The sequence below is a fragment of the Parambassis ranga genome, chromosome 6, assembly GCF_900634625.1.
Source record: "Parambassis ranga chromosome 6, fParRan2.1, whole genome shotgun sequence".
Classification (NCBI taxonomy): domain Eukaryota; kingdom Metazoa; phylum Chordata; class Actinopteri; family Ambassidae; genus Parambassis; species Parambassis ranga.
This window is the reverse complement of record NC_041027.1, coordinates 2,753,778-2,781,276: the sequence shown is the minus strand read 5'-3', so window position 1 is coordinate 2,781,276 and position 27,499 is coordinate 2,753,778. Positions and strand designations below refer to the sequence as shown.

Here is a 27,499-nt window from a genome sequence, read left to right as displayed (position 1 = left end):
AAGGTGACCGAGGGGCCACCGAGAGTAAATGAAATAATTACAGTGAAACTGTAATGAATGTTAGACAGAAAATTAAGGAAAAACAAAAAAATGTAATGGACATAAAATGTTTCAAAATAAAAAGACAACAAAAAATTAAACTTTTTTTTTTTATTCCAAATTAACAGCAAAAGGGGAAAACAACAAAAACACAGAACTCAAGAGGGAAAACAACAATGTATCTGTTAACATGACGATGAATGCAAATTTTTGTACAAAACAAAATGGCAGACAGCTGAGTGCGGTTTCTGTGTGTGTGTTGATGTCTCAGTTCATCAATAATTCCATCTGCACCAGTCTTGCATTGGTGTCGCCGGCCATGTTGTAAGGAATCATACCAGCAAAGGTGATCAGGGCTCTGGCCTGGCTGCGCAGTTGCTATTTAGAACAGAAGATGTGTTGACAAAGTGGCACTGTACATATTCAGACTGCTAACAGAATGAAAAACTAAATGTTTTAATACAAAGTTTTGAAATAATTTATGGCTGTGATGACAATAAAACATCATGCTATTTTCTCACCATGTCTCTGTCCTCTATGGTCCTCTGTGGTCGTCCTGGGGTGCCTGCTGCCGCCCCCTTCAGGCGCTTGTACTGAGTGAAGAGGATGTTCATGGTAGCCAACAGCACTTCAGAAAGGTTGTGACGCACCTGTGTGGAGCACAGAGAACTTCTTTTATAGGGTAAACAATCAAGTGTGGTTGTGAGAAAGTTGAATTATGTACGGTCATCCACACCTCATCACTGAAGTTTCTGAAAGCAGCCACTCTCTCCTCCACACTGTCCTGACTAAGAGGAAGAAGCTTTAGACGCTCCATCACCTAAGGAGGATCACATGGATCAGTTATTATCAGATCTGTGATCTGTAAAGCAAATGCAGGTCAATTTTACCCATCCTTCTCTTCTCTATTATTATTATTGTTGGAGCTGCACTCACGTCATAGGCTCTGTCCACGTGACCTGCATGGTACTCATCAAAGAATGTTGTCAGGTCCAACAGCAGATAGAAAGTACTATCAACTGACTTCTCTCCTGCTATTCCCTGAGAACGATACCTGCAGTGCAAAGACAAAATTACTCAATTTTAGTATTTAAGAGTCAATTTTAACAATTTTGTAAATAGTATGTTTGCACCTTACCTCTCAGCGATGGCCACAGCAGTGTTCTTTAACCTCTCCTTGTTGGACTGAGGCGCGCTGACCTGGGCGATGACTGGACTCAACAGCCTGTTCATCAGCTCCAGCACCTTATCTGGGTTCTACCATGAGAAAGTGAAAGCAGTCAAAAATCAAACAGCTCTACAGAATATAAAGATGCAAAGATTACAAAGTGGTCAGCTGACCTTAGCAAGCTCGTAGAGTTTGACCGCCTCCTCAAACAAGCCTTTGTTCTCAGCCTCCAGAGCCACTTTACTGATGATAGCTTTGGTGTCCCCAGCAAACTTATCAATGACTCCAGGCTGTAGAGAGGAAGGCCAGAGTAAGTCTGAGGTCTGATGGTAATAGCATTTTTGAGTAGTTTGATTGCCACAATCAACACTTTATTTGAACAGAACGTGGAAAGTCTGTGCTTGGTGGTGATGTTAAAGTCGTGATTGTAGTTCTAACACTGGCATTATATTTTTGTTGACAGTATTTGCTGACTTTAAAAACTAACACGTTAAGCAAGATTATGTTGCTGTTTTAACTCAATATTGCACCAAGTGTGTTCTGTCTGCTGTGTCGTGCATGGCAAGCTGACATTACAAAAAAATCCTTCATAGAAGTCTGAATGCATGTCAAAATAAGCCACCACATATTTTTAGACAGTATGTAGGTACATATTCAGACGCTTGGGCATTTAACATTGTCAGTTGTGTGTGGGATGAAATGAAACATACAGTGATGTGAATTTGAAGGGGTGCCTCAAACATCACATCATGCAGAGTGTTGCAGACTCTCTGAGAAATATCAAGAAACTTTAGAAGTGAGGCTACAATGAAGCATAATGAGCTTTTTTGATCCATGACAGTTGAACAGACTGCTGCTAAATGGGGTGTGTCAAAATCCGTAGGAGACTTCTTGGAGGAAAAGAAGATTTCTGACCATGTCTGACTGAACTCCCACAAAGAGTGACAGGAAAAGACAAAAGGACAATGTGAGGCAGAGAAAAAAACGAGGACCTGAGAGCAGGTGATATGAGGTGGAGAGACAAAAGATTTATTCATCTTACCTTCCTACTGCCGTCCTTCTCTAATCTTCCCAACAGCATGTCAAACTGCAAAAAAGACAAAGTCAAAAATAACATTTCAAAATATGTCGAGTACAATAAACTTCATCATACATAAAGGTTCACCTGTATACACAGTAAAGGCCCTGAATCTCACAAAGTCTGATTTATCAGACAGGTTCAGGAGCATAATTATCCATAATAACTCTAATGTGGTAAAGATAACAAACATCACCATAGAAAGGCTTTTGCAGATATTCCTTTAGTAGAAGCCTGATATAAGATCTAGCTGTGTTGACCTGCAACATCTCCAGGTCTCAGTGTCACTCACCTCTCTACTCTCGATGACAAGTTCACTGACACAGCGCATGAACATGCTTTCTCCTTGGCTGTCTTTTTCATTTCTGTAGAACAACACAGAGTAAGAATTCAAAGGCATATTAGTAATTATTAAACAAGCATTTGTTAGATCTGGCTGACAATGTTCATCACTTAATAGCAACCTCTATAATGACAAATATCTATATATCAATATATAATATTACATAGTGTGTGTCAGATTATTTACCGTAGGAAGTAGAAGTACTGCAGAGCCTCCCGCGGATCGGTGGACTCAAACTTGCGAGTGTACAGCATGAGCAGACGGATGAAGTTGAGACGACGTACCATGGGAGGGTCACCCGGCTCCTGACTCACTGCAGAGAAAAAGTGACCAGTTCATTGAATGCACATTTCTTTCTCCAGTGTCTGCCTTGCAGAGTGATGCTACTCACACAGCTGAGCACTTTGACCAGATGACTTGAGCAGCAGCCGCAGCTCATACAGGACTAATGCCACATGCACAGCATGACTTCGTAGTCTCTCAACACGGAACAAGAAAGCCACCGCCGCCTCAAACTGAGCAGTCAGGAACAACACCTGGAAATACAGGAATGGCTGCTGGCTCGCAGAGAAATGTGATTCTCCTGTTGGTCAAACAGAGACAAGGGGCAATTAAAATTAACAACAGTATACAGTTTTCTCTGTTACATGAAAGTATTGCTCTGTACAAAAACAGAATGAAATGCAGCTTGTGAGAGGGGAAGAATGATCTGCAACACGGTCCATCCCCTGTCTTTGAACCATGTACATTATGATGTTTACAGCCAAGCCTTTAGGAAATTCACACATCTGGCATTACATTCTAACCACCACTGATCTTTAATATGTGAGTAAAAATTAATTGCATTTGAAGAAACAGTCCCAAGAACAAAGAATGTGTTATTTAGGGATTCAAAACACCAGCAAATACAATCCTGCAACATTAACCCTCAGGAGTTAATGGACATTTTTGGGCTCATTTATCACTGCCATATAAAAAGATGCATATCTATTGGACTAGCACAAATATATCTAGAGCAGAGAACCAGTAATTGAGTCAGTACTAAAAGCAGAAATAGCATATTGGTGCCAGTCTGCAAAAAGAGCTCCTCTAAAATGTATCAGGAAAAAAAAAGCACTCACTAAATTCACTAACATTCACTTTATGAACCAATAAGACAGACCAATACTGTCTCCCACACAGATACCAAAAATAGAGAAGACAACACAGGTACCTGACACACTAACATTAGGTTATTACAAAATAATTAAAATCACTGGTTTAATAAAAGAAGAAACTGATGCTGACTGCTACTCAAACTGTAACAGACCCAGTTACAGTCAATGTCTGTGCATGGATTGTCACCTTCTTTACGTGTGCGAAGAAATTTGAAAACATTCTGTTGAGCACAGGTACTTAGTCATCAAGTTTACTTTTTAATTATAATTCTTAATCCTCTTGTTGGCTGAAAGTTTGAGGAGTAGAACAGGGTGGACCATGTCAGCCATTTTATAGCCTTATCTCAGACTTACAGCATTTTAGTTCAAAAAGCGAGAGCGTATGAGAGCAGGAAAGAGAGAGAGTGATGAAGAGGAGAAAAAAGGATGAAGGAGGAGAGATAGGAGTGTGGGCGTGAGAGGGTGGGGGCTGCAGCCGAGTGTGCAAACAAGAAAATGAAAAGAACAAATGCATATGCGAGGAGAGTATGTGGAAAGAGGGCAAAAATCAGTGGGAGGAAGGAGGGATGGTGAGGGTGCATGTGTGAGGAGAAAGAAGGATAAAGAGATAAAGAAAAGAGGACGGGGATGGAGTGTAAGAGTGATGGAGAAACAGAGCAGATGAGGCTGGTGGTATGTGAGAGAAATGAAGATAGGTTTTAGGCTTTATGTCCTGCTGTGAAGCAAGATGGAGGACAACAAGGAATACTGTGCCAGACAGTCGATGGAGTCAAGCAGCACAGAGAAAACAGAATGAGGCTTCAGGCTGTACTTCCCACTGAGCAGCGAGAGTGGGAGAGGGGGAATGGGAGAAGGACACTGAGGAGAGAGGGGGTGAGTTTGTAGTCTTATCTGAATAGAGCAGGATTGGACCATGGAGAGGGCAACTCCTAGGGGAAAGCTTTGCTTTCCTCAGCCTGTGGAAAGAAGGCCTAATGGCCCTTCTCTTTCCTTTCTTGTTGTGTCAGGGGGCATGTGGCTGTTTCAGTGGGTCTTTTTTGAATTGACTTTGATAAACAATCAAAGTTTGTCTAATAGCTCTTGGCTTCATTTATGTTTAAAGATCTGCTATCAGATTTTGCAGACATGGGGTATTTAGTTTTATGGTTTGAACAGAATGTAGGAGTGTGGACTACTTACACATTTTTTTAAGTTTGCCTGTGCAGCACAAGAATGCCTTTGGGGGGAACTATCTGAAAGTTTGCTCCTAGTCCCTTCTTTCAATTTTCATTGTTGTGGGGCATCAAGAACACAGGATTCTTGGGAAATCAGAAAAACAGTGTGATGACAGCCAGGAGGAGGTGTGGTTGGACAAACACTGTATGACCTAAATTGTTTTGAGCATTCTTTACAGAATTACTTTTTTATTAGTCCTTTTACCCTTATCTTTAAGCTAAAGGGTCATTATTATTTATTTTCTGCAGGATTTAGAGCTGTAGAAACATCCTAGCAAGAATTTCTCTCAGCTTAAATCCTAAGTACAAAAGCTGAGCAACTGTGTTTCTATTTCTACATTTAGCTCTTTAAAAATCAATTTACAAGTCTGAGTCTGGCTCAGTTTTCCAAAGACTCATGAACTTTTGTTCCAGCCTACAGTGATAAAGCTGTGAGTCACACTTGACTGGTTGTCTGTGGCAACAGCTGCTAAGGCTCATGGGTACTGTAGTACTTAGATATGGTCCTCTTGCCAACGTGAAGGGGAAAAAATATGAATGTGCAGAAACAGAGTTTAAATATTCATAGCTTTTTGCTTTAGTGCTGTTAAATTATCCAAAAGACTCCTTTACTTCTCTGTTGAGAAAAACTAAAGTTTAACATCCAAAGACAAATCTCATGAGACTGAGATAGACCCTGCTGTTTTGCAATTTTGGCTGTTTTACAAAATTATATTTTTATCATGATTCATACACTTTTTATAAAATTCTCAGTTTCAGTGTATCGGATCAATTTACATCAATAGCAGGTACCAGGAAAAAAAGACTTGGCTAACAGCATTCGTAAACTAAGGTGGTGCACTGTTTTAATCTTAACTGGAGGCACTCTCATTTCTGAACAACATTCCGTGAGCCTTATAACATTGAACAGCGTGTGAGGCAATGAGCCAGCAGTAACCCACTAACACATCTGTGCCTGTTTCCCCTCTGCAACATCAAGCACTGCAGAGGAAAATGGAAAAATAAAAGGTAGCCAGCGAGGCGAAGTGATGCATCACAATTCTCAAGACAGAAGACAGCAGATCCTATGTTTGTGTTTTTTTCTGGAGCTGAAACAAACATGCAGTCCCATACCATAGTCTTCCAGCAGCTGTTTCTGTAGTTGTGGCAGGGTGAGTCTGTCCTGTGGAGAGCTACTGCCATCATCATCAAAACACACCTGGTTCAACTGCAGAGGCAAAAACAACACACACATTATGTAAAAATAATGGGAAAAAAATGCCTAGTTGAAAGAAGGACAGCTTTATAGCAAAAAAGTACTGCACCTTAAGCCAGAGGTAGTCCTCAGTCTTGTCTGCCACATCTCCGTGGTTATCACTGATGTCACATTTCCCGATCAGACAGTAGACAGCTCTCTTGTAGGGATCAGCGCTGTTTCTTAGCACTCTGCGGTAGTGGAGGCGAAGCTTGTTCTCTGAAGTCGGGGAAAGGCTAAAAGGAAGAGATCAAGAGGCAAAGCAAATGAAAAGCGATGCAAAAGTAACACTAGTCTAACATTCCCTGACCTGTGTCCAAAGGACACTGTGAGTTGAGGCATTCTCACCGTCTGTCAGGGGTGTTCATATACTCCTGAAACCAGGTCTTAAAGTCTCCCAGCTGATGTTGCACTCTGTTCACCACCTGCATGGCTGCATTTAGATCACCACAACGCAGACAGTAGTAGATCACAGCCCACACTGGATGGCCTTCGATCTCTCCATCCTATCACACACACACATTAAATGTATTGGTCAAAACAATTTTGTAATTTCACTGTTAATTTTAATAAAGACTGTGCAACCACAATGTATCTTTGCCTGCATATATATATAGTGTATTTCAGCTACACTAGCAACTCAGCAAGCTTCGTACCTATTACTAACAGCAAACACACGCGAGTTTTACCTGCATGCCAGGAAGTGGCCCTGGTAGTTTGATGTTTAAGAAGCTGCGGACTAGTTGGTATGTACCAGGTACTCCTCCGAGTTGGGCCTGATGGAGGTTCCCAAAGACAGTCACCATAGTATAATTTTTATAACTGGGAAAAAGGTAAAAGAATGGCATGGTTAAGCTAAATGCATATCTATCACTTGTGTGTAAATCTAGAATAACCATTGGGGTCAGTTACCTGTTCTCAAGGAAGCCGAGTGCCTGACGCACAAAGGCCATTTGCATTTCAACACAAGTGCGACTCTTGAGTGTGTCTTTGGCTGGAACCAGCAACACATCTGTCATCTGTTTCACCATAAGCCACATGTCTGAGACATTCTGGAGGGTGTAGGCAGAACATGACACACTGAGTAACAATAACACCACCGTTGTTTTGTTCAACACTAGTACATCTAAAGATAATGGATAACTTCATGAAACAGCAGATGTGACATTTCTTACCTTGTCATCCAGGCTTTCTGCTACAGAAGCACATAAATCTCCTAAATTTGGCTGAATGTGACCATTCACGATCTTCTCATTGAAGACGTAGATCTAAATGAGGCAGAGGTGATGAAAAGTCAGAAGACCAAAAACGGTTACAACTGTTAGTAGTAGCTTCGCAATAGTAAAATCTTCATTTTTCTTTAAGTAAAGGACAATTTTTTAAATTGTTTCTACAAATCCACCCTCGGCTCTGAAAGGCAAAGCAAATTCTATGTCCATCGAGTAAAATTGTTCACCATAAAAAACAGCAAAAACAGAATTAAAATGTTGAAGAAGTCATCAAAGAGGATGACAAAAATCAGACAAATGACGCCGCATGCAATGTGTCGACACATGGTCGGGGGAAAAGCCACATTTAAAGTACTGCGTCATCTAGCAGATCAGAGAGAAGGTCAGATAGGATGTTGAGGGGCAGTGATGGTGAAAAGATAGAAAGCCAGAGAGTTTTCCCCTCCCGAGCCAAATGAATCAATATGTTTGATCTGCCACTTCCTGGCTTACTGTGACCCCATTTCAACCAAATGATCAGACTGATGGCATGAGCTGCATTTGAGTTGAAGTGACTTTAATGACAATGTTGCTTAACCAGAAATATGTGCCCTATAGCAAATTAATTTATTTTAAATTATTATATATTCTAAAGATCCATTCAAAATTAGAAAATTATCTTTTATTATTATCATCATTATCAATTGACAAGTCATACTGAATTTAACCACATGCAATGTGTGTCAAAATAATTACATAATAGTGACTTACCTGTCGTCCATAGGCCACTTCCACGCTGTCCAAGGCACTCCTTCCTGGAACTGTCACTTCACTTACAAAGCTGGGCTGTAACAAACACAGAGGCAGATGACTGAACAGCCACACTGCATCTTAAAAGATAAACAGCAGGCATCCTCTCTGTCTAAAGAACTAACAAACATCTTAGATGGATTAGTTTTCTTCCTGAATACTCTGTATTTTCAGAATTTCCCAGCACAGACAGACAGACAACCAATTCAGAGTGTTTACATAGCTCTTGCCCAGTGCATGCTGGGATATGCAAAGTCCTATTTTACTGAGGTGAAAATAAAAATAGCATCAGTAAGTCTCAGATGAAACTACTATTTTGGTTATTTTAGATGAGTGGATATACAATTAAGAGTGCACATATTCAAACAATCTGCTGTGAGAAACTTTAAATTTGCTTTTAAGTAGACATAATCAGGTAAAATATGTTTAAAAATTGACACTTTCTGTGTGACCAATTACATGGAAAGGAAATGACATTGTTTGCCAATGATTTCTGTTAATATATATAATTTTCCAAACCATTGCAGTCAGTTAAAGTCATTGCATCCTAATTGTGATAAATCTGACATAGACTTAAAAAATATTTTAAATCTTAAACAGTGGAAGACTGTTTTCTTGTAATAAATATATTTCTTTTGCATGGGACATAAAACAACAACATATTTGCTGTACCTCCACATCCTGACTGAAGTCTAGAGCATCTTCTCCTGCTCCCAGGAGTGTGTGCAACACCCTCTGCTTCACCTGCTCCCATTGAACCAGCATAGACTCACGGTGGTACTCTTCAGCCAACAGGAATGTCTGAACATAAGATAGAGCATAAACAGGTAACGTGGAAAGTTTGTCTATTTAGCGCACAAGTTTACAATTTTTGTGACAAACTAGTCACAAAATGACTAAAATTAAAAATAAAAATAAACTAGACTAGACTAGACTAGTTTACTGGGATTTTTCAGCAACTGCAGATGATAACATCATTTAACTGTTCTATTGTAATCTATTTAAGGACACATTATGTAAAAAAAAGTACACCAATGACACACACACACACTAACACCACTTTAGCAGTAGACCCGTCAGGATTGTACCTCTCCACAAGGACAGTTGCAGTCTATTTTAACTCTCCATTGAGATTTAAAAGTGAGATAATGGGAACATGAGATAATTGAATCTCCAGCTCAGGGAGACACTAATCTAGACTAACCGTTTACTGGGTTAATATGGTCGCTGCCTAAATAACATGAGAGCTGCAAAGCCATATTAAATGTCAAAAAAGACAGAAATGCCTCAACACCTACTACAGAGCCTCAGATCTTACTGATCTTTTGAATTAAAATTGAGGTATAGCGTTGAAAAGCTTTTTTTTCCAGTGGGATTTTCAATAGCAAGGTGATCAGCTTATATTTACACTCCTTTAATGTGTCTTTAACAATCAAATTTGCATTTTGAAAATGTTTTATTGTTCAATTAGCATTCACTACATTTGATATGTTAATGAACCAAAGAAAACCACGAAATATATAATTATTAAGACTTCAAATACTTAAATTGGTATTAGATATTAAAATCCCAAACTGCAATTAAAATACTTTAGTTTGTCATGTCAAGTAGTTGCTTTAAGACGAGTGAGACCAAATTTGTCATTTAACAGACTATATTTTCCCTTATTTAAAAGTTAATGCCATGGATCCAAATCTGGAAGAACATCTAACATCCACTTTCTTTTTAATCCTCAGTGTATTTGTTTTTTTTCTCCCTCGCACACAAGTCCTTTTTCCTCTCTTAGGGAGCAGAGAAAGATAATGGGAACGGCAGCTAATTAACGCAAGGCCTATTAGCTCTGCACATCAGGGAAGCCATTTCAAAACCATTCCCCAAAGGTTCACACCAGAAGGACTTTTAGATCACAGCGAGAGGAAATTACTAAAAATTTGGTTTTCAAGTGTTCAATTTTGTGAAGTGCTAATGTTCATACACATTGCAGTAATAAAAAGTCATGTGTTTGTAAAAACTAAATGACAAACAAGGAACACTAACTGTCTGCAACAGCAGTGTAATTACTGCAAACTGTCCTTTTAACCAAATTATCTGTAAAAAAAAAAATTGAAAATAATAAGACTACTGCAGGCCTGTCTGACTGTATAAGTGCATCTGAGCAGCTTTCCTAAACTGTAAGATTTAGATCCTGAAACTTTTTTAACCAGATACTGAGCAGATACTGACCCTGCGGCGAGATTCCTCGATGGCTGACAGGAGGGCGTTGTCCCTCTCGTTCTTCAGGAAGCCCTGCGGATGAGACAGAAACAGACATGTGGAGAGGATGAGACACAGTGACAAACAGGAAGAATAGACATGGATAGAACAGAGAAGTATCACCATTTAGACAATAGGAAACAGAAATAATCTGTATACAAAGAGTTCTAGGGGGGCCGTGTAGCACCATTTGCCTTTCAGGAGACAAGAGATGCGTCTCAATTTTTCATCCTATTTTATCTGCCCTTCTCAGTCAGAATCAATGTGGTTGTCACTTTTTTACAGATGTAGAGGCAGGACAGAGAAGTGTCTATGCCGCACGGCATAATCAACCCAGCCTCCATTTTGGTGTCAACTCAAGATGGCTGCAGCTGGGTACAATAAACATACCTCAGTTCTGGTGTTTTCTGTGAAGGTGGTAATTATGCATAATCTATGCAAAATTATATAAAAATGTAAGATATCAAGTGCATAAGTAGCACTTATTTAAACCCTGGAGCATTCAGGAGAGAACACAGCAGCACTTATCAGCAGGTAGGTTAGCGAACACAGATGTGTGAGATAACAACAAAAAGACCACATGAAAATGCTTTTTATTGATCTTAATCAAATCCAGATGGAGACAAGTCATAACATGAAAAACAAGCACAAAAAGTAAAACATTTTCTTAAACAACAAATGCAAATGTAATTTTCAAATGTAATCATGATGCAAAATACTGTGTACCAAATATAATATGGCAGATCCTGAGCTGATGAAAACAAATCAACTTTGCTAGGAAGAACAATTTACTGTACAAAATGCCTTGCTTTTATTCAGTTTATGACATTAAATATTTGTCAGTTTTGATGATGTGCAGATCAATACACCAGCTAGAAACGGCTATAGCACAATCTGAATGAGGATTCATATGAAGTAAAGTACTGCCACTCCTTAATATACGAAATAAGCCTGAGATTCACTGAAATGTATATAACCATAGGCCATCTACCACTGACATAATAGCCTCTTAAGTTGGAGAAAGGTTGCTCCCTCTGTCAGATAATGGCCTATTCATTTACTGATGACATTTTTGGCACCATCGGTCCTTGCATCTAAAGCATGTTAGCTTGAAGAACAAGCACCTGGTGAGACACATAACATTTGTCAAAGCCAGCACGAGATTATTCTGCTCTCCAGGGATGTGGGTGCTCTTGGCTTTCTCCTCGTTTACTCCTCTCCTCTAGTGTGTGCCCATGTTGTTGTGCCTGCTTCACTCTCATTTCTACTGCTTCCTTGCTTTCCAAGCTCTCAGAGCTCTCCTCTGTCTGTCATTGCATTCACCTGTTCTTACATTGTCCTCCCTCTGTGCTGACAAATAAAAGCAAGCTAAAGGCAAACAGGTTCCCCTTGCATTTTCTGATATTCTGTTATCAATATGCAATTAAAAGATATTCAAAAGCACTAAACAAGATATTGATAAAGAATTAAATAGCATTTACACATGTTATGTGTATGGTACATGTATGGTACCCTGATGTTTTCCAAAGTAAGACATCTGGATAATGGAAATTGAAAATCTGCTGCAGTGGCAGGATAAGTAAATCTAGAATGTCGTGTGTCACTCTAACCAGCTACAGTTCGTCACACAAATAATATGATATAATATATCTTCATTAGGAACAATAACATAAATCTGCCACTTGTGCTGGTCCAGTAGTAATTTTCTCATAAACCGTGTGTATAAAACTACAGAAGATGTTTTATCACCTGCCAAGAGAAGAAGTCACAGTGCAATAACTGGGCTAAAAATGAAAAGTAAGTCCTTGCAGGCTGGTGCTCTACTGCAGAAAATAGGACAGAAGTGTACAGTATTTTGCTGCAGCATGTTTGCAGGTGTACAAGTTAACATGAAAAATAACTGGTAACTATCTTTTGCTGCGCTTGTGCTTTTGACTTCTTGTTTAGTCATAGTGAACAATAACTTGCTACTTTTCAGATGGGTCTGTAATGTGCCAGACAGATCACAGTCATGCACCTCACAACGTAACAGAGAAATTCAAGAAGACAAGTCATGGTTCCTGATAACCAGGCATAAAAACTGAAGTCGAGAATCTATTTCTTTACCCAAAAGACAACAAATTGTGACATTATGCAGCAGGAGCTGGCTTATTTTTCCAACATATTGCATTTATACATTTAATTAGTTTGTTTGGAGATTCTTTCCTCTCCAAACTCCCCCTTTGGTTTATTCCTCAAACCCTTGGTTTCTCTGTCCGTCTCTCTTTCTTTCCCTGTCTCACTTTTTCCCAGGAGAGCTTGAGAATAGGTCTATATTTAACCACTCTTACCAAAGAGCTCAGGTCAATGCTCACTAGAGAGCTGCACTGAATAGAATGGAATAGAATAGAAATTAATGCTTGTGTGATACAGATACTATAATGTATAGGAGAGAGTATTAGTCATAGTGCTGACTGTTCCAGCAAAGTGGAGAAAGGGATATGAAGCTGACATCTTTTACAAAAACAGGCAGGAGTGAGAGGTGGAGACTGCTCTTGTTCTTTCCAATCTAAAACAATGATAGCATACTGAGCAACACACTGGACAAGCTTCGGACAGGGTTGCCTCAGCATTTTTTGCTTCAACAGTGGGAAAGATTTTTCATTGCTGTCATTTTGTTGCCTGTTGCCAGCTGCACTTGTGCTGCCAATGACTTTGCCTATACGCCATGTTTTGTGCCAAATGTAATTTGACAACTTGGCCAACAGCTGTGGCCAAAATTCTTATTTGTGTGACATGCCAATGATTTTCTTTTTGTCTTTTAAATTATTTTAGCTCAAAAGGCTAGCCATTTCCTGCTAATACTGTTAGATGCTAAGTTTTGCCTACTTTTTACACTTACTAACTACATATTGTTTTTTTTTACCTTTTTATTCCTATTTATTCTATTTTTAGCTTTTATATTACTACTACTTTGAATGTGTGCACTATAGACAGCATTGCATTTTCATAATTCCTGTGTATGTCTGGTACCATATGGTATTGACAATGAAGCTTGACTTGACTACATAGTCCCTTAAAGATCATGCTGGAATAGACAATTCTAAGTAGTTTTAAGAGTATTTCAACAGCTTGTAATTGTGTATGTGTGTATATGCTGTCTAATTGTGATTCTAACTAAACATCTAAAAGAGCAGGCATGTTTTTAGTCTGTATATTATGTCACAATGATTGAACACTGCCAAGGCATTCATTCTGTAAGGGCAAAAAAAACATATAATAAAGGAAAGCGTCATGTTAAAGAGCCAGACTGAGATATTCAGACCACAAAAAAAAATATTTTTAGTAAGGACAAGTGCACGATTGTCCCCCTCAACTATCAAATCAGCGCTGGGCAATTGTTATATCTAAAGATATATGTATGTATGTGTCTGTTGCCCCACCCCTGTATTGTGTGTCCTCAGAGATCTGACTGCAACCCACTGTGAACACCCAGAACCTGCTTGCCAGACAGCCCAGAATCTTCTACAGGAGGGACAGAAAATTATTCTAAAATGGCTGAATATCAGAAGATACTCCATTATTATAACATGCACATGGTTAAGGTTCAAAATGAATAGGGAAGAAACTGCCCTGAAAAAAATAAATATGTAATAGAAGTTTAATTATTTATGATTTCAGCTAGATTGTACATATATAGCAAAAGATCAACATGGACATAAGACTGTATCTAAAAGAAACATCTTTTTTTATTTCCCTGAAAGTGATCTTGACAAATATGTGTCAAATTTTTTTTAACGTGGACAGATATGCTCTTTTGCCGTAGTGGCTTATACAAGTCCCACTTCCACTATCCATGGTCCAGAGAGTGACACGGTCTATGCCAGGATGGAATCTTAAGATATGTTCTGAAAAATCGGATGCACTAATTCCATCAATCTGACTTCATGCTTATCATACACTAGGAAAAGAAAAGTATATAAAAAGATTGATTTGTTCGTCTCAAGGAGTCTAAAGGCTAGATAAGGATACAGTTGAAGGGCAGTTAAAAGGAGAAAGGTGAATAGTATTTGTTCTAATTCATGGTGCAAAAAAAGTAGCAGGCATTGCCATGACATAATGAGGTGACCACTGTCCAAATGAATGTGTGTGTATGAGAAAAAGAAACCCCACCCTTCACTTCTTCACTTCCTGTGTGGTAAAAATATATATACAGAAAATACAACAACATGTATAATAATTCTGTGTGAATTCATTTAGGACAATGTTTGCCTCCTCCTACTGACAATGAATTCCTTCATTATGGTGGACATTATGGTGGCTACATAATAAAGCATAACTAGAGGGATGACGAAAGAAAGAGGTGACAAAAAAGTGTTACAGACAAAGCACATGCCTGCCTGAGTTGCTGTGTGTATGTGTGCGTATCAATGTGTGTAGGCAATACTCACTCATGCCGAGAGCCTTCCTGCCTGCCTGGCAGACAGAAAGACAGATCAGAAGACAAGATGAGACAAGGAAAAGTAAAAAAATAGTTTTTTGTTTCTTTGTCTGCGCCTAGGTACCTGGGCTTTGACAGCCCAATAGCCCGGCATCGCCCTTCCACCTCTTCATCCCACTGTACTGCTGTGCCAGGGCAGCAGCAGTGGCCGCCATGCTGGGGCGTGTTCCCTGTGCCCTGTAGAGCCGGCATGGCGGTCCGCCTGCAGCCTTTTCCTGTTCGAAAGCAGGTCAGTGACTCTTGTGTCTGAGCCGGAGTACTGAGTGGAAGTGCCACATCAAGACTCACTGGAGGTGGTTTTATTGTCGGAGGGCTGTACCAACTGAGCATTCAGACACAGGGGGACTTGACGAGAACAAACTATGGATTCATATAGAATATCAGTTCCTGCCATCAGCTGACACCCCCCACCCCTTTCTTCTAGCCATCATCCTCCATCGTCTCTCGCTCTCTCTTTCCTTCACTTCATCTGAGCATCTCTGATGGGCCACTGCCACCTCCCTCCCTCAGTCCCACTCATTTTCTTCTTTTTCTTTTTTAAATCCATCTTTGCATCCTTCCTTTCTTCCCTCTCTCTCTCTCTCTCTCTCTCTCCTCCCTCCCTCTGCTCAATGCAATTATAGTAATGGATTTTTTCCCCCTTGGTTGATGGCTTCCGACATCCTGTCTTGAAATGAGGCTAATCATGCTCTTAAGGGTCATGTTTAGTTAATGAAGGGTTTGGGAGGCACATGGGGAGGAGTGGGTGGGGGCATTCCTATATGCAGGCTATTACAACACACATACAAAACAGGTATGTTAATCCACTCACCTCTGCTTAAGGTTTTGTGCACACAGAAGAAGGCACATGCTATAGCTACATTTATGCATGAGTCTGTACTGACAAGAATGAGGTACTCGTGTGCTAACCCATCTACATATACACATGTTCATTCATAATCATAGGGAGAGAGACACTGTATGGCAAAAATGGATTGCGACTGACACAGATACAGACATGCAAACACAGCACAAGGAGGCTGTACACAACACGCACACACTTACACACTTGCACGTGCACATGCACACACACCCTGTGAAGCTATGTCAGGAGTGTCTGTGTATCTCAGCAGATGCTCTGGGCTTAGCCAACTGCATCTGCTGAATGGATGCCATCACTGCTGAGGGATATGTGTGTGTATGTACAGGGATGGGGAGGGCGGAGGAACAGAAAGAGAGGGAGAGAAAGGATTAAAAAAAAGAGAAAAATACACAGGAAAAAGGGTGAATGTAAAAAGGAAAGGAGAGAGTATGTAGAAAAGCTACCAGAGGAGGGAAAGGGAGCGAGTCCTGGTAGGAAAGGATGTAAAAGCGAAAAGTAAGACGAGGACACAGATAGAAAAAAAATACAACCGGCCGCCATTTTTTTTTTTTAACCAGCACAGCTCTTTGACTTTCACTTCCAGTTTTTTTTTTGCAATTTATTCCATGTAATCTCACTCTACATCTGACTGTATGCAATATTCCTTTATTTTTTGTTATACAAATATAAATATAGGAAGCACAAATAACCCAAAAGCACTAAATATGAACCCACACTGACTCATAATATATAAACACAAAACACACAGTATAAATATCACTCTAACACAGCATAAGAGATGGACTGGATTCTAAAGTCTTCTGTTTTTACAGAATGCAGCTTTACGTTTGCAACAAAATTCAAGTATTGCTAAGAATTGAGCCATTTCATTTAATTTTAGCCTGACTATACTTAAGTCTACATAATAGGCGATGCAAAAAAAATGGAAAACTAAATTGGTATTAAAAATCATCCCATTTTCATTTCCGTTTTTTTGTTTTGTTTTGTTTTTTGAAGATGGAGAACTAAACTGCCCATTAGAGTAAAAGACTCGCTGTCATTTCCTATAATGAAAGGTCTTCAAGTGCCTCCACAAATAGGAAGACAAAGATCCTGAGATGACCCGGAGACAAAAATCCATTAACCAGCAGTTGAATGGTTGGTATTTATGTGACAGATACAGGCCTAGATAACTTATTGGTTAAAATTAAGAAAAAATATCACATGATAAAATGATTTCTGAATAAGGTAAAATGATTTTAAATTCACTTCAATGTAGATAATATATACACGTATTCTCATATTAGCAGTTAACTGGATAACCTCAATTAACATAGCAAACAAATCACCATCAAATTAATTTGGAATACACTGAACGCTGCATCTGCATTGTATAAAAATGGTCTGTACATTACTACAGCTGCTCCCACATCCACAAACGGCTCCTTTAATCTAGGACCATGTCTGTGTACTCCTCTATAGTAAGATCCTTGTTAATTTGTGCTCAACCATATATGCAGACGCATCATTCACACATGACTGCCCTCTGAATGCATGTGTGTGTGTTCCATGCAGGAACCGTAGAGGCATGTATCAGCTCACTCAAGCAAATACATAGACACACACACATTCATAAATAATGCCGGCACGTTTGCATTTCCTTTGTGTCCTGTCTATCAAGCTTGAGCACTCCAATCCCTATGGCCTCGCGTTCTTTAAACCAAAATTAAACACAATGCTACGCACTCAAATCCAGTTAAGATGCTGCGCATGTTAGCAAGGATGAACCGATCTGATATGCCGGATTAGTATTGGTCCCAGGGCTAGTCTTATTAGGCGGATCAGGTGTCAGTCAGACGTCACATATACACAATGAATGCAGAATCATCTCATATACAATTTTGTGTTTCTAAGATTTACCTTCAATTAATCATATTTTTTGGCACCAAACAATCTTACATGAAGATGACCCTAGATTGTGAGGTAGAAAGATTTTAAATATGTAAGTAAGTTTAGTTGGCTGGAGCTATTACTGATAGTGAATATAAAATGTTGTGTTCTGCTTGTACCGTTACTGTACTATCACTCCATCCAACAGCTGCATTAAACTGGATGGATTTAGATGATATTTCAAGCAAAACTCACTCACTCCATTACAGAAACAGTGTCGTGCCTTAGATTTTTGTCATTACTTGTACATGTATGTAAGTGCTGAAATTTCAGATTTAGCATCTGATACGAAGGCTGGTTTCCAAGCCCAAAAATCACAAAAAATTGCATTGCCACATCTTTTACATTTGAAGGAAGACATTCATAAAATCTAGTTTTGTTCATCAGAATGATACAGCTTATAGTGTTTCTTTTGGACCAATTATCTTGCCAAGAGCAATACAGTGTTAAGACAAAGTACTAATCATTGTTTTACAGCGCTGATGTCTTTTTAATCTCTGTACTAATTAACCTCTTTTCTCTTTAGTGTACTTGGTGACGCAAAGTGATTGAGGCTCTTCCAGGGAGATTCTGTTTCTTTCATACAGAATATTCCTGTATTTTCTGGCTGAATGGGCACAGATTAGACAATTAGTCACAACTTTATCTTAGTTGTTACATTTATTATCAACGGTCCTCTATTATGAAGACCTCATGATCTTCATAACCTACCTGTGTATTTGTGAAAAAGACCCAAGATAAATGCTAACACCAGTGTTTATTCTCACAAAATTCCTAGAATTTAGCAGTTGTAAATGAAGCTGTGGTCGAGCCTCTGAAACAGCAGTAGATTTTGTTCTACAGAATTTCTTCTGAAATGTGAACTTTGCAAAGCCCTTTCCGCCTATAGCCCAGTGAGAGGAATGAGGGAAGGAGAGGGAGAGTGAATCAGTATCTGAGAGTGAGTGTGAGTCTGTGTGTGTGTGTTTTCATCCCACACTGCCAGAAGCTAAGTGCTCTTCCAGTCAGACTGTCAAACCCACCCAGTCAGGCAGACATCCGGCTGACCAAGAACAATAAAATATGTGTGCATGAAACAGAGGAAGTTCAAGTCAATGTAAAAAAGAGTTGAACAGCAGCAGAGAAGAAAACAGAAGAAGGAGAGCAACATATGGTGGTAAATTGATGTAAAATATATGGCTAAATATTGGAGAGAATAAAAAAGATGGAAAGAGCTGAAAGACACACAAAGAGGGTTAAGCAGAGCAGAGAGAGTTTGAGGAAATGGGGCAACCTATCTGAACTAGAGGAAGAGAGTATTAAATTCAGTAAACCAATGTCATGGGATACTGGACATAGATCTAATATTGTTCTTCCATAAACTTGTAAGACTCACAACTAAGTGGAATTAATGTAACAGGACTAGACTTATCACTTGGAGTGTCAAAGCCTTGTGCCTACATTACCCACAAGAAAAGTTGACAACTGACAGATTGGTATAGGATTCATATGCATTAAGATTGTAATAGCTAATTTAGCCTCAAGCCATTTGCAGAAAGCAAGAAAAGCTGCTGTCTGGTATAAACATGTTGTTCTAATCCCACAGCAACATTTTCATTATAAACTTATAGTCTTCAGACCTAACCAATGCTTACTTAAGTGACACTGCCTCAGGCAGTTAGTCAAAGTTCTCTGCTAATGCACATTTAAAACTGCACACGCGCAAGATTAAAGTTTCACATAACAAAATAATTTCACTCCTAATAGCCACCACAACAACTGTAATAAGTGTTAGTTCCAACAAAGTTCACGGCTATAGCATTGTGCATAATGGTTCAATGTCATCAGAACACAGAGGGTAGAACCAATCTAATGATGGAAGTACTTTTTGTATGAGGTGTCATGTATTATATAGCCAAACAGAATGTGATAAAAAATAATATACAGCAAGGTATTTATGTAAAAATAAGACACAAATTCAAACTGAAAGAGAGTTATTCTAATGTGACAATAATAATGTCCCTGACTATTACCTTCCTCTTCTCTTCACAAACATAAAACTTTGATGTAGAAGAAAAGCTGTTTTCCATGGGGAAAAATGCTTTGTGTATGTAAATTTGTTACCTCCTTTATTTCACAACTCACAGCCAAATTTCAGTTGACATTTTCAGGCTAAAACCGACTCATTTTGTAGGAAATGTTCAGGTTGTATGAGGCTTTGTTTTGTGGGGGGCACCAGAAAACTATATTAACTGTGGCTAATTAACATTACTTTCAGATCTTGGGCTCAAATCAAATTTTAATCATTTATTAATGCAATCTCTATGCAAGACACTATTTGCACTGTGTATTTTCAGCCATAGTTTCTTTGAAAAACCACTCACTACTCTCCACTAATCAATCAATAGTGTCAAAAGACTCTATTGTCCGCTTGCTTACAGCAGATCAGACACTCGCTGTTTCATAGATCAGGCCTAGAAAGTTCATACCTGTATATCAGTGTCTTTGACAGGCTCCAGGGGCTCAAAAGTGGTGGCAGCACTTAGACTTTCCAATCTCTGAGAAATGTGGAAGATATCTAAACCTCTGGAACCAAGGAGGATTGATCTGAGATAGAAACAGAATACTGGTGAGAAAACCTACCATTAACAGAAACTTTATCTGTAGTTGTGTTCAACATCCACTAGAGGGAACAAGAGGCTTTGCCATTATTGCAGGACTAACCACATGAGAATCACTTCAGATTCCTAGAAGGTATGAGGGCTTATAAGGCAAATATAAAGACACTGAAAGTAATTATAAAGGGCCAACATATTTGTAACATAAGGTACAACTCATTTTACATATTTCTGAAAACAAAACAAACTTTGTTAGCCACACGTTTTCCTTAACTTCCAATAATCCATAACAGTATTTCTACTGCATTGTCTTGTACATATTCTGAATATCAAGTCAAATACCAAAACCAAAAAAAAAATTACAGACATATTACTTACGCTTTTACGTCTGCAGCATCTTGTGATGTGCGTGTCAGGGTGCGGGATCGAAGCCTCTCCCCGGCCTGCTGGATCTCCTGAAGGTTCCTCTCAACGTGTGGCAGCTCAGACACTGCTTCTGTCTCAGCAGCCAGCTGCTCTGCCTGCTGCAGCAGCTCCCCAAAACCCTCTGCATCCATACCACTGCACAGGGACAGAATATGGGAATTTACAAAGCTATTCAATGTAAAAAACTAACTCTAACCGTTTCAACTAACTAACGGTTTCTGTGATGGCTGAAGGTTTAAGTATATGTTTATGTATTTATTGGTAGTAAAGACTGAAACAATAAATATGATAAGTTCCTCTGATTTTTTTTATTATAATCTTTGTATTTGATTTGTTCCTTTTGATTTGAAAGCACTGCATTCCTACATTCCGCATCACATGGGAATGTACACAATGTTAAAATATTGACACCTGGCGCGCGCGCAGAATGCGGAGGGTTAGCTAAGCGTTAACAGGGTGTTAACAAGTGTCCAGTACATGGTCGCTTTACGGCTGACAACAACAAAATATTGTTTGAGTAACTTCCAGCTGATAAGAATGGATTAATGTGCCACATGTTTTAACTATTTTCTTGGCGCTAGCCTTCCGGCCTAGCTTTGTTAGCATACTACAACTTAGCTCCTAGTCAGAATGAACGGCGCTCCAGAGTCAGCTAGCAGGCTACGTTGCTAACGTTTTCTCGCACGCTCTTAGATAAATGTTGTACTTTGGCCTGTCACAGGCCGACATACACTGTTCATACCTGTGATGTGAGGGGGTGACGAAAGTATAAGCTTGTCTGTACTCCTCACGTGAATAAGATTACAGGTAAAGCCTCTTATTTAGTTTTGTTCAGCATGAAAGTATGTTATTTGCCCCGGCACTTCTGGAGTAGGATGTGATTGGACGATACTCAGAGCGTGCCGGATGTTCCTGTTCTCCGTCACATGTGATAGCGGACTACACACAAACGTACACAGTGCACGACGCCACCTACTGTTCAGGAGTATTAAACATCCCTTAGATTAAATTAGGATGTTATTAAACTAGTTTTCTCTAAATTTCTTGTTTGTAAATTTATGGCTAATTTTTAATAGTATAAATATATAAACGTTTCATTACCCTCATTGATTACCCGATTGAGTCATTCTAGTCATATGAAATAACAGTCATAGGAAAAAGCATAGAGTGCCTAAAGCACTAAACAGATAGGGTCATGCAAGTTAGTGAATGAATAGACTAATTTTATCTGTTATAAATCCAGGTAAACAGTGACATGCAGGAAATAACATTTACAAATAAAATACAAAACAATTTCAAAATAGATCGTAATGCAATGTAAGATTTTTCCGAAAGCTGATAAAATCAGAATAATTCTCCAGTCTAAAGGCAAGCAAAGAAAAGGCTACTTTGGCTTGAATTAAAAAATAAAAAAATAAACACCATCATCATTTGCCTCTTTTTTGTTAGATGTCTCAATGAGAAGAAACCTCTGGCTGCAGCTTTAATTACAAAGGCCAGATGGTTGATGCTTCCAGGCTTCAGTCTGTTGCTTTGTTAGGGGAAATCTGTTAATGTGGAGCATACACCCCTAGAGCAATTTCATTATATAATACACTTTGTACAACTGTTTCCCTTATATGCTTGAAAAAAGACTCTGGATCAAGGGACTTTAGTTATTAATTAACCCTGTGATTAACTTGGGTCTGTGTCTTTGGATATTTAAACATCATCTTCATATACCATCTTTATATATTTTTAAGGTAGACTTTAGCAATTCCAACACATGCATGGCTTAAACTACAGAATATAACCATATTCTATACTATATAACTATTATTACTACTATTATATATACTATTATATATATATATATATATATTGGATTTATTGTAGACACTGTCCGATTTTACTGCACACAGTATAGGTTGTATTATATATGACTACAAGTTTTGACTTTCCTGGATATTACTTGAATGTTTATTGTTTACAATTTTATTTATTTTTTTTTATTTTTATTCTATTCTTACTATTTTAGCTTATTTTTTATCTCTATTCTCTGTTTTTGAGTATACATGAAGCACCTGGAATGCAAGCAATTCCCCTTGGAATTAATAAAGTATCTCTGATTCTGATTAACAAAGGGACACAGTGTTAAAAGTGTCCCTACTTTTTTTAATGTGTTGCTGATCAAATTCAAAGAACACTAACTCAGTGTCAGTATATTGTCCCAATCAGTTAAACACAGATTTAAATGACTATAACTAAATCTTTAGATGATAAGATCAATGCATTGTTTATCTTACATAACATCAACTTTTATGGAAATTGGGTTATTTGTCTGAAGCCCTAAATACTTCTGCTTTTCTATCAGCAGTAGCCAAGTTGTCATCCAGACTACAAAGCACATTGCTGATTTGTCCTGTTTTTTTGCCCTACATTGAGTGCCTGTCCTGTTGGTTATAAACACTGACCCATATTCACCCATTTTCTCATGAATCACCGTATGACACAGGAAACCTCCATCATCGAGTTTATAGTATGACTGTTGTGTTTTAAACAGTACAATTGAGAACTATAAATGTTTATTAAAAATATAACCAAAATACAATAGTAACTATGTACAGCTAAGGAGTAACATAATAAATGAATGTACAAATTAGAACATCCAAGTAATCTTCTGCATTCTGTTGAGTGTAGTCCTTTAAATGTTTTCCTTTAGACTTGTGTTTTTCTTTCAGTGTGAAAAAAGGCCCGGTGACAGCAGTTTCTGATCTCTATTTATCAACTTTCAATCAACTTTGCATAATTATTTACTTAGTCAATGACCTTCTGGGCTTAACGCAATTACCTGCAAAATATTTGCATTTAGACAGACTTAGGTATTTGTGATCTAATTATTAGAACTGTCAGTGAATTATAGTCACATTAGTTTTGTTACCCTTAAAATAAACCATTAATTTTCTAACTGAAAGACCTGAAACTATGACGCCACAGAAAACGCTCTAAAAATAACAAAAACGTTTATTTTTATTCAAAATAACATTACAAACTAATTTAAGGTCTGCTCCTTCACTACAAGGTCACAGCAAGAAAAAGACAGAAAACAACTATCAACAGTCCAGATATTGTTCTCTCCATGTATAATAGAGTCCAGATTGAGGTTTGTGTAGCTGCAGAACTTCCTCATATGCCAGTCCCAGTCACTGACACTTATCTATTTGAACTGATTGTCAATGAGCGTGCCCTTCATCTTCGCCTTCTTGGCCTCTAGCTCAGCCAGCTCCTGTAGCCTCCTCTTGCTCATGCCCTTCCTCTCCAGCTGCTTTTCGATCACTTTCGCGTTTTGGGCGTAAGAATCGGCCACCTCCCTGGCTTCGATCTCCTCTTCCTCCTCGTCGATAGTTGACACTGTGACGGAGCTGAACTTGCCCATATCTTTGGTCCGCTTGGTCATCATCACGCGGACTTTCTTTGGAGCTTCCGGCTGCTTCTGGCTGTAGACACTGGTGTTGCCGAAACCTTGTCCGAACTTGACGACGGCTCCGTCCACGATGAAGGTGGCCGGATTGTTCTTCTCCTGGTGCTGGTAGAAGAGCAACAGACCGCATTTGCCGCACTTCTTGCGGTACTGCCTCTCGATGCCCTCGGCTCGTTTGATGTACGTGTTTTCATCCTCCTCCACGTTGCAGAATTTGTGGGCATGTTTGGCCGCATCAATCACCCGGGCTCGGTCCCGTGGCCTCATGGGCAGCTTCTCCAACTGGCAGTCTAGAACCAAAACCATCTGACCGCACAGGCAGTAGTAGACATGAAGAGGCTTCTCTCCGTCGTCGTACTCCTCTCTGTCTCTGGTGTCCGAGCACACCACACTTCTGGACACGACCTTCGGCATATTCCGACGGTTACAGGTATTCTAATAAGAAGTCAAATCAAATACTTCCACTAAACCACTATAGCGAAGAGAACAAGACCCCTGGTAGAAAAGTGTAAGCTCCGAATACAGAAACAACGCAACATTTCCTGTGTACGTCACTGTTCTCCTTCCTGAAAGGAACTGAGTGTATAACTTTAGTTCCGCACCACTTAGTTCCGCGGAGGCTAAGGTCAATTTAAACATTAAAAAAAGACAATTGCTGTTTTCTTAATATGCATATAACTTGACAAACATGTCTTGTAAACCTTTCAACTAAGGCTATAATTAGGGCCCGAGCACGAAACGTGCAATGTCTCTATAGCGTCCCCTAACGTTTAGCCCTCTGTGTTTTAGCTTGGAACGTTGCCATGTCAACAGTCCACTGATGTCTTGTCTTGTCTCCACTGATCAAAGGAGACAAGACAAAAAAACGCATTCCAAAACTCTTTCAAAAGTGTTACGGTGTGGCGGGGGCGTGGCCTCAAAGTTGACCATTCGCCATTACAGAGAAACACTATTTTCTGCAGTACCACCAACATACTTCAATGTGGACACAATCTTACAGTACTGCTATGGACCCGAGTCTGAACAGATATATATGCTAATATGATGATACCGTCACAGCGCCACCTACTGGCAGCAATGCTGCTTGCAGCTTTAATTCTTATTGTTCCCCGTTTACTTTAATTACTGTTTCTCCTTGTCATTAGCGTTTCTTTCTCAATTACCCTCCTTTAGTATTGACTGTGTACACTGTTAAATGTTCCAAGCTGGCAGGAAGTCTCAAAAAGCACAACATAATCATACATCTTTGTGATCCTTTACAACTCAAGTACATAAGCCCTATTAAAAAATGTTTTATTCAAGTTATATTGAGCATGTATCTCATTCAGAACAAAGGCTTGTCTTTTCCACTTAAATACTTTTAACATTGTATCCAAGTACAACCCCTCATCAGGATTTCAGCTTTATAGCTTTAGATGTGTGACCTTGTGCAAATGACCCCATCACTGCAGCAATCGTCAATATTGCTGTCAGTTATCACTACACTTCAAAAGTCAGACAACACAAAAATCTACATTAAGCAGACATGTTTATTTAATCACTGAAGTACAAAAACTCGTCAACACATGCATAATTTAGAGCACAAGGGCTCCATCATAAGGGTCAGTAGTGGGCTGCTGATGCTGCGTGCTCCTCACTTACAGCAGCTGGCGTCACATGTCTTCCCCTTGCACACGCAGCCAGAGGCGCACTTGCTGCAGCCAGATGGGCAGCACATGCAGCAGCCTGAGAGAGAGACAGAACAAAAGTGGTCAGACATACAGCTGAGACAGCATTCAAATATGCAGGACATTTAGGCTTCCTCAAATGTATCAGGCATCAGATTTTTGATTTGGGGGAGAATTGATACACACAACTAAGGGCTAATCACATCAATTAGAGTCACCTGGGTAGCTGTCCATAATTAGGACTGACGAAGACTTGTAAACTTCATCACCAAACAGACCTCAAGTGTATTTGTAGAATTTTGCATTTGAAGGTTTAGAAACTAATGGCAATTGCCTATAATGAAATTTAACGCCAGCAAGATAAAGGATCATACTTACTCTTCTTGCAGGTGGTGCAGGAGCAGTTTGTGCACGTGCAGGATGGTCCGCAGTTACAGCTTCCAGCTAAACATCAAGAGCACAAAACCAGATCAGTCACACGTGATCCCTTAATAATCAACTAAATCACACCTAAGCGTTGAATTTACCACTGAACAAAGCAAGAAGACTTACTCTTGGAGCACTCGCAAGGGTCCATTTTCTTAGATGAAGGTTTGCTGGTCTTCAGATTAGGAAGCAGGTGTGCTGTGTGTCTCCTCGTCAGAGTCGGTGTTGTGATTCAGGTTGAAGGGGCGGCTCTTTTTATAGCGCGCTGGGACAACAGAACCGTGTGCAAAATGTGCATGTCACGCTGCGCGTAGGCACGTAGTAGCTGATTACAAAGGGGTTGGTGCACACGACGAGCGACAGAGGACGCTGAATGAAGATTATGTAAGACACCAAGGACCTCATTTCAATAATAAATGGAGGTCTAGTATTTACAGAAAAACAACATTACATTAGGCCATATGAGGGCACGCATGGTCAGCTCTCTAAAGTTAATCAATCGTTTTTTGTTTGTGTTCTTTTTTCAGGTGTATAAGAACATAAAATTTCCGAGTCACATGACAATTTTACTTTTGCACACGTGTGTTCAATATGCGTATTAAACTGGGAGAATGCGCATGGATTTGCGCACGGATTAAAATACCAGTTAATTTATTCATTATGATCCAGGCAGAAATACTAGAACTGATTATACTGTTTTTTTTAAATAAGGCCGAGAAAAAAAATCTAAATTCAGAGTTTAAAGAGGTAAAATTAGCTAATTGTCTGCTTATCTAATTCTAGTCATTAGTACTCACTTTGGCGTTTAATCATTCACAGCACAGTAGCCTACTTAATCTACATTTTAACAATGTAAACATCTTAGTTCTCTTATTCTGAACGCCACGTATTTCCGAAATGCTTGTTGTTAAAACGGGCCATCAATTTAATAAGCCAACTGCTCCACAGTTCACTATACACTGCACATAAAATTATAAGTAATTTTCCATTTTTCCCGCAATGTTCAGATTGTGATCAACAGTTTAAAACAACCACACTCAGACACAACAGTCGATATTTTATGAGACTTCATTGTTTTCGTGTCTGTGCACACGGCACAAACTGTTTTCTGTCTGTGTTGACAAAGCTCCTCTTCCTCCTCTGCACCC

General features: G+C 39.2%; 3 protein-coding genes across 4 annotated transcripts; all 3 read right to left on the bottom strand.

Moving 5' to 3' along the window:
• Window positions 1-135: 135 nt before the first annotated feature.
• Window positions 136-21,679, bottom strand: nup93 (nucleoporin 93). 2 transcript variants are annotated; one of them, XM_028408611.1, is made up of 22 exons: window positions 21,541-21,679; window positions 20,751-20,933; window positions 20,244-20,361; window positions 10,475-10,537; window positions 8,924-9,052; window positions 8,213-8,287; window positions 7,409-7,501; window positions 7,146-7,285; window positions 6,923-7,055; window positions 6,582-6,739; window positions 6,304-6,469; window positions 6,113-6,206; window positions 3,020-3,211; window positions 2,815-2,941; window positions 2,578-2,650; window positions 2,250-2,294; window positions 1,381-1,497; window positions 1,178-1,296; window positions 976-1,093; window positions 776-859; window positions 561-689; window positions 136-417 (listed from the first exon to the last, which is right to left on the bottom strand). In XM_028408611.1, exons 2-22 carry the CDS (start codon window positions 20,927-20,929, stop codon window positions 307-309), a joined length of 2,463 nt encoding a protein of 820 aa, XP_028264412.1. In that variant the 5' UTR covers window positions 20,930-20,933; window positions 21,541-21,679; the 3' UTR covers window positions 136-306. The 2 variants fall into 2 exon arrangements, with proteins under 2 accessions (XP_028264412.1, XP_028264413.1); XM_028408612.1 differs by lacking the exons at window positions 20,244-20,361; window positions 20,751-20,933; window positions 21,541-21,679 and adding an exon at window positions 14,935-14,963.
• A 2,104-nt stretch (window positions 21,680-23,783) lies between these two features.
• steep1 (STING1 ER exit protein 1) lies at window positions 23,784-24,818 on the bottom strand. The gene has a single exon (XM_028408137.1). The coding sequence runs from the start codon at window positions 24,670-24,672 to the stop codon at window positions 23,995-23,997; it is 678 nt and encodes a 225-aa protein (XP_028263938.1). The 5' UTR covers window positions 24,673-24,818; the 3' UTR covers window positions 23,784-23,994.
• A 951-nt stretch (window positions 24,819-25,769) lies between these two features.
• Window positions 25,770-26,618, bottom strand: mt2 (metallothionein 2). The gene is made up of 3 exons (XM_028407553.1): window positions 26,478-26,618; window positions 26,304-26,369; window positions 25,770-25,983 (listed from the first exon to the last, which is right to left on the bottom strand). Exons 1-3 carry the CDS (start codon window positions 26,500-26,502, stop codon window positions 25,892-25,894), a joined length of 183 nt encoding a protein of 60 aa, XP_028263354.1. The 5' UTR covers window positions 26,503-26,618; the 3' UTR covers window positions 25,770-25,891.
• Between the last annotated feature and the right edge of the window lie 881 nt (window positions 26,619-27,499).

Bases quoted from the DNA above. Each gene is read 5' to 3' on its own strand.
- nup93 (XM_028408611.1), bottom strand. From the start codon at position 20,929: ATGGATGCAGAGGGTTTTGGGGAGCTGCTGCAGCAGGCAGAGCAGCTG. The intron at 7,056-7,145 runs GTAACTGACCCC...CCTTTTTCCCAG, and splicing joins CTCGGCTTCCTTGAGAACAG to TTATAAAAATTATACTATGG. The intron at 2,942-3,019 runs GTGAGTAGCATC...TTTTCTCTGCAG, and splicing joins TGGTCAAAGTGCTCAGCTGT to TGAGTCAGGAGCCGGGTGAC.
- steep1 (XM_028408137.1), bottom strand. From the start codon at position 24,672: ATGCCGAAGGTCGTGTCCAGAAGTGTGGTGTGCTCGGACACCAGAGAC.
- mt2 (XM_028407553.1), bottom strand. From the start codon at position 26,502: ATGGACCCTTGCGAGTGCTCCAAGA. The intron at 26,370-26,477 runs GTAAGTCTTCTT...CTTGATGTTTAG, and splicing joins CCCTTGCGAGTGCTCCAAGA to CTGGAAGCTGTAACTGCGGA. The intron at 25,984-26,303 runs GTAAGTATGATC...TCTCTCTCTCAG, and splicing joins CTGCACCACCTGCAAGAAGA to GCTGCTGCATGTGCTGCCCA.